Source organism: Puntigrus tetrazona, unplaced genomic scaffold (genome assembly GCF_018831695.1).
Source record: "Puntigrus tetrazona isolate hp1 unplaced genomic scaffold, ASM1883169v1 S000001111, whole genome shotgun sequence".
NCBI lineage: Eukaryota > Metazoa > Chordata > Actinopteri > Cypriniformes > Cyprinidae > Puntigrus > Puntigrus tetrazona.
The window spans coordinates 1,374,121-1,380,338 of NW_025048699.1; the positions used below are offsets into that span (position 1 = coordinate 1,374,121).

Consider the following 6,218-nt stretch of genomic DNA (forward strand, 5'->3'; position numbering starts at 1 on the left):
ACACACAAAGAACATAATAATTACCCAAAAAAGCATGAAGAAAGAACAGTTTGAAAAATAATTTTATGCAGAATAGGAAAAAAAATTGAGAACTGCAATTAAAATGGAAAGAATGAATATAAGAATATAAACAATGAATGCAAAACAGAAAGAAAACTACAAAAAGAAAACATACATTTTACTACTTTGATTTACAAGGCTTTTATATAAAGATTTACAGAAAATTTATATATATATATATATATATATATATATATATATATATATATATATATATATATATATAATACTCACACACACAAAGAACGTAATAATTAGCAAAAAAACCGTAAAATAAATAATATAAAATAATATAAAATAATGTGCCACGGAAAACAGAAAACTACATAAAAAATGTATAGGAACGAACATGCATGAAATAATCATATAATACATCACCTACTTCAAATTTGAAGGAGCAAGCGATTGGTCGAGAGAAAAAGAGAGCGAGCGAGAGCGCGCGCGCGCGCGCATTGGCAGCGTGTTCACCTGATTGCGGGGTTTCTTTTCATCTTCTGCCGCATCAAAGGGTCATTTCGCCCGCGGCGCCGAAAATGAAGTGATCGCCAGCGCCGTAAACATCTTCACAGACGCGTCTCACCCACAGCGTGACCATGAAGAAGAGCAAACCGATTGCTCTGGACCGGCGCGATGTTCATTCCCTGCTGGATGTGATCGGCGGCTTCGGTGCCGTAGTCGCGCTGGGGATCGTTGCCATGCTGTCGGTGTGCGCAGCGTTCTTCATTTACCGATCCTTTAGAGGTCAGCGCGGGAAGAGCGACGAGGATAACGGCAACGAAACGACCGTAGCGACGGGAGAAGGGAGCGCGGCTCGGAGGAGGAGGAGAGAGAGGGATGATCGACCTGCCGAGTCAACAGGTAAAACCGGACAATTGTTGAGGCATGGTATGCTAAATGTTTGCGTGAGACTTTTTTTATTCACTGCATTTTATATTTATTGCATATAAAACGTCACTATGACTTCTCAGACAAAACCGCGCGCGTCGACGTGACAGCCGTACGCGGGGTTTCGATGAGCGGCACGCGCAGTTTTCGGCGATTCAGAAAACTTGGCCAATCAGAAACGCTTTCTGCGTGTCAGTCACTTTGAGCGTTTGCTGGAAGGAATTTAGAGAGGAGGGATTTTTGGATAGACTTAATTGATTATGCGATTGATTTTTCTTATCGTGATGTTTTGGAATAATTTTACACACATCTAGGTCACACTTGATTAGATCTCGCGACATGTTTGGGACATGGCAGCAAACAGGATATGATGTCATGCCTTAGTTTGTAATAATTAATAACTAAAAAATCGTTATGTCTAAACTTTCCAAAAAAGTCACGCATAAAAGGCAAACAATTTAATAATTGCAAAAAAGCATTAAAAATATGAAAATAATATACACTACCGTTCAAAAGTTTGGGGTTAGTACTTTTTTTGTTTTGTTTTAGAAATAAATGCTTCTATTTAGCAAGGATACGTTAAATAGTTAAAGTCGTATAGTCGTTTCAAATTTAACAAAACATTTATATTTTAAATGAATGCAAAATAAAAAAAAATAAAAAAAATATTTCTACATCATGTGACTCTGAAGACTGGAGTAATGCTGAAAATTCAGCTTTGCATCACAAGAATAAATTACACATTACAATATAATTTTTTTTAGCTCAATTTTTTTTTTTTTTTTTTTTTTTTTATACAGTTTATCAATATTTCAGTTTTTACCATATACTTGATCAAGTAAAAAAAATTAAACATTTACATTTGTCTTTCCTGCAACTTTGAGGTCAGTCAGGTTTCTTTCATTTATTTGCACACTGAGTTGTTAGACTTTTCTTTAGCCATCACACCAAAAGCAGCAAAGACACTTGTCTAAATGTTAGCTGGCTAGTGTATTCCACAGTCTGGAGCATCAGTTTGAGGGTTGGTTGAGAGACTCGTGTTCAGCTGCCAGAATACAAGATTAACCGAGTGTCGTGACGGTGCAAAGTTTAAGGCAGCTCTGATGCAGCATTTGATTTCATCCAGCCAAAGCATGAAACGCATGCGTTTATTATTGCTGCCCTGTAAGCTCTGGTATTTCCTTCTATGAATGCAAATCTAGTTAGTTAGTCCTGATGTTTGTTTTTCTTGTTTTTGGTCTATTACTGAGGATTTTTGGTTGATTTATTACTTACCGGAGTCCCTAAGCAAATAACCTACTTCAACTGCAGGTCATTTACACAGACTATTTTGGGATTTAAAAACAGTGACATGCACTTTTCCCATGAACTGATCAAATTTAGTTTCACAACCAAAAAAAACCAATGAACATGTAAATGCACAAATGTGATCCCGGACCACAAAACCAGTCTTACGTGTCAATTTTTCACCTTTTTTTAATACAGGATAATATTTGGCTGAGGTACGACTAAAAAAGGGTGCAAAAAAAACTAAATATTGAGAAAATTGCTTTTAAAGTTGTACAGGTGAAGTTAGCAGTGCGTTTTGATGTGCTTTCATTACCTAATGATTTTTAGCATAAATTATCATACAACGTATTTTTGGCTAATGCTACAAGTATACCCGTGCAATTTAAGACGAGGTCAAGGGTCACAAATAATATTTAGAGTCGATGTAAAGTGATTATAAATAAAACAGTTATAAAAGCATCCCATCCCATATAGAAAGAATTCCCATATAAATGTTTGATCACTTGAAGCGCATGTGACGCAATGCTTTTTCCTTCTTTTTCAGGAGAATGTCAGGATGAAAAGCAGAAGAGCAGTGAATCCACTGAACTCTCATCCACCGATAACATGCTCCTTCCTACTGAGGTGCCAGAGAAAGACCCGAATGAAAGCACTCTTAAGGATTTGGAGGAAATTACAGATGAGCTCCTAACAGACCTGGAACCCGAAATGGGAGAAAAAACGGATTCCGATCTGGATCAGTGCGTGGAAATGGATCCTGATGAAAACACGGAGTGTGAGGAACATATTCGGCGTGATGATGGGCGCGAGGTTTTGGCTGACGTGAGTCTAGGTGACATCCAGTGCAAATCAATCAAGAGGGAAATTGAGGAATGCCTTGAAAAGTCTGTGAGTTTGGACACCGATGAGCCGTCTGAAACGGAAAGCGCTCGGGACGTCATTTATCAGACAAGTCGAGATCGCATCACCGCTCGAAGCAATTCTTGTCTAGACCGAGCCCCATCCACTCCCAGCGAGATCCAATTAGAGGAAAAGACGTCAACGGTGGAAGAAGCCGAGAACACGAGCAAGAAGTTTGAAGATCATCATGATTGGCGTTTTCCGCGAACAAATAACTTTGATTGCTGTTGCTGGGATAAGAAGACGGACACGATGGAGAAAACAAAAGGCCAGCCATGGTTTCACACTGGAAGCTACGCCACAGACGCCATAAACCTGAGCCCGGCTGTGGAAACCATGGTTAACCACAGCGGCAGGTTTGACTTCCAGAACTACTTGGGTTTCCAGACTGATAATATCTTCATGACCGGTTCTTCAACACGGGTGAGCCTCTCGCAAGACAAGAAAAGCGCCGAAGAGGGTGCTTCCGCGGATAAGAAACGCGAAAAGAATGAAATCAGCATCATGGACGCTATCATGGACAACAACGAGTGGCTAAACGTAGGTGCGCCCGAGGCCAGAGATCTTCCATGGCTTTCGCCAGCCGCAAGCGAAGAAAAACAGACGCAACGAGAAAAAGAAGGGCAAGACGAGGCCGATTTAGCCAAAGACGATGAAGAACCGGTGAATAAAAGAGTAGCGACTGTTCCTCCTCTATCGCAAGCGGTCAACGTGACCTTCAGGATTCACTACGTCACATATTCTCCGGACCAGCTGGTGGCTGTTACCGGGAGCCTGCAGGAACTGGGGGCCTGGGAGAGATTCGTTCCGCTGCAGAGAGCCAAGGCCGGGTTCTGGGCCAGCACTATGAGCCTCCCCGTGGAGAGCCAGGTGGAGTGGAAGTTCGTCCTGGTGGAAGATGGAAGGATCTCTCGCTGGGAGGAGTGCGCAAACCGCTATCTCTTTTTAACGAGCCAAGATGAAGACCTCTATCTTGACAAGTGTTGGGGATGTTGTTGAACTCGGAGGTTACCATCTTCTAGGGCTGCACGATTAATCAAAATTAAATGGAAAATTGCGATAAGACTGCGGTTTAAATAAAGAGAAGCGAGCTGCAATATGTTTTTACAAAGTGATCAGTTTATTCGGATTTTCTCATCACGGTAAGTGGCTTTAGATAATAAAGATAAAAAAATAAAGACTGCATTAAGTACTAGTATGGTAATGTAAAATTAAATTATTATTATTATTATTATTATTATTATGATCAATTGCTAAATACTTATTTTGTTTATTTTAGAGTGAAATATTACAATAATATATCTTATTAATATTATTACTTTTCTTGTTTTTATTAAATCTTATATTTTTAACAAGAATAATTTTATTCATTGTTACGATTACTAGAATATAATTATTTTTAATAACCATATTGATATATAGCATTTTTGCCAAACTGTGCTACGCAAATCTATAAATCTCAATAACCCAAAATCGTGCAGCCCTACTACTTCCTCCAACTCTATACAGCAATAATAATCCATAGTGCATTATTGAAATCCAATATGTGTGATTATATTGTACTATAATTAATTACTACTGAATTATTCCAATAAAGCATGAGGCTGTGGAACTGTTACTATAGCAATAAGATTATAATATTAAATATATGCACTTTTTTACGTCGGTACATGCGTGTTGATTATATCCAGTTTTACGATAATTGTCTGCCCTTAAAACTATAATAATGTAACAGCGACGTACCAAAATTGAGAAAATTCACGAAACGTCTTGCCTTTCACGTATAAGGGAAAATCCTAATGCTTCCAGAGGTTGAATATATATCTCTTTTAAAGCGTACTACATATTGTTTCGTGTGTGAATTTAATCTGAAATGTTGCTAGAATCTCACTCGTCTTTTCAAGACTAACTTATCTGGAAATATACTCTATGCAGGTGCATAAAAGCAGGCCCGCTGTACATATCTCGCACGCATAATTGCATTAAAAAGCTCCGTTCTCAAGGGGGGAGATGGTTTCCTTCGAATGTGATTGTAATTGAATTAATTATTAAGGTTTCTGGCTTCGCACGTGTTGACTAACTTTAACCCGAGTTCGAATCCTGACTCTTTCTCCCATTTCGCTTCCTGTCGACTCTGATCTGTCCTATCATATAAAAGCGAAACTTCCAAAAATAGCAAATTCCCAGTAGCTGACTGTAGAAGTTAATTTAGGCTAATCATTAGTTATAGCGCCCCCCGTTGGCAACGTTAAGAATACGTCACAAAGGTACGTCTTCAAAATGGCTGTCCGACACAGAATACATTTCAGCTTGAACGCTACCGTTTCAAGCAATCTGTGTACTTGCGTAGAGTATCTTTCAGGCCTGCAATATGGTTGCACTGCAAAACAGCCACCAGCCAAAAACCCCACTATCTTTGTGGCCGTTTGGCATCCTGCTCTTGCTCTAATCTGTTAAACGCTGACAGCTTAATCGTAAGCCTGGACCGTCTACATGCAGTCTTTCCTCTATTACATCACTTACAATCAGTGACAATGACATCAGCAGTGCTGCTTACGACATCGCTGTACCTTCGTTTGCCGGCACCGTCAACTGCATGTAGCAGACTCTATATTTTATGCTTTAGCAGTAAAAAAAAAAGTGAATAATTAGTTTTAATTGTTTCACAACGATTGCCTTAAAATGAATAACCTATGCTGCTTCACTCGTCTGAACATGTCTTTTGGGTTTAACCGTTTTTTGTGAAATTCAGGTGTATCTGACCTTTAAGCATTCTGTATGTTTAACTGTCGATCCGTAATTGTCACTCAGCAAATGACTTGATTCAATAAAAGAAATTATTCTCTTGACAATGAGTTGTCCTGTGCGTCGGCCTCTACGAACAACAACAAGATATCTCGTAGAAGACATTTTTCACGGAAGCTTTCTTTTGTTTCTGGAGTTTGGACGCCAGCTAAAATCAATGTGACCTTCTCTGCAAAGTCTGAAAATACGTTGGAAGCGAGCGATTTTGGGCGTCCTTGGTGTGCGGAAAATATGATAAACTACCGTAATCAGAAACCCGGCTCTGCCGTTCTAATGAA

At 39.1% G+C, this 6,218-nt stretch overlaps 1 protein-coding gene across 1 annotated transcript; it reads left to right on the forward strand.

The window, feature by feature from the left end:
- The first annotated feature begins 404 nt into the window (after window positions 1-404).
- On the forward strand, window positions 405-5,987 carry stbd1 (starch binding domain 1). Its single transcript, XM_043234293.1, has 2 exons — window positions 405-918; window positions 2,780-5,987. The coding sequence occupies exons 1-2, from the start codon at window positions 654-656 to the stop codon at window positions 4,132-4,134; spliced, it is 1,620 nt and encodes a 539-aa protein (XP_043090228.1). The 5' UTR covers window positions 405-653; the 3' UTR covers window positions 4,135-5,987.
- Window positions 5,988-6,218: the final 231 nt, after the last annotated feature.

What these genes read in the sequence shown, in the direction of transcription:
- stbd1 (XM_043234293.1), top strand. Translation starts at nt 654, where the DNA reads ATGAAGAAGAGCAAACCGATTGCTCTGGACCGGCGCGATGTTCATTCC. An exon ending in TCGACCTGCCGAGTCAACAG is followed by an intron (nt 919 to 2,779) that starts GTAAAACCGGAC and finishes CTTCTTTTTCAG; the next exon opens with GAGAATGTCAGGATGAAAAG.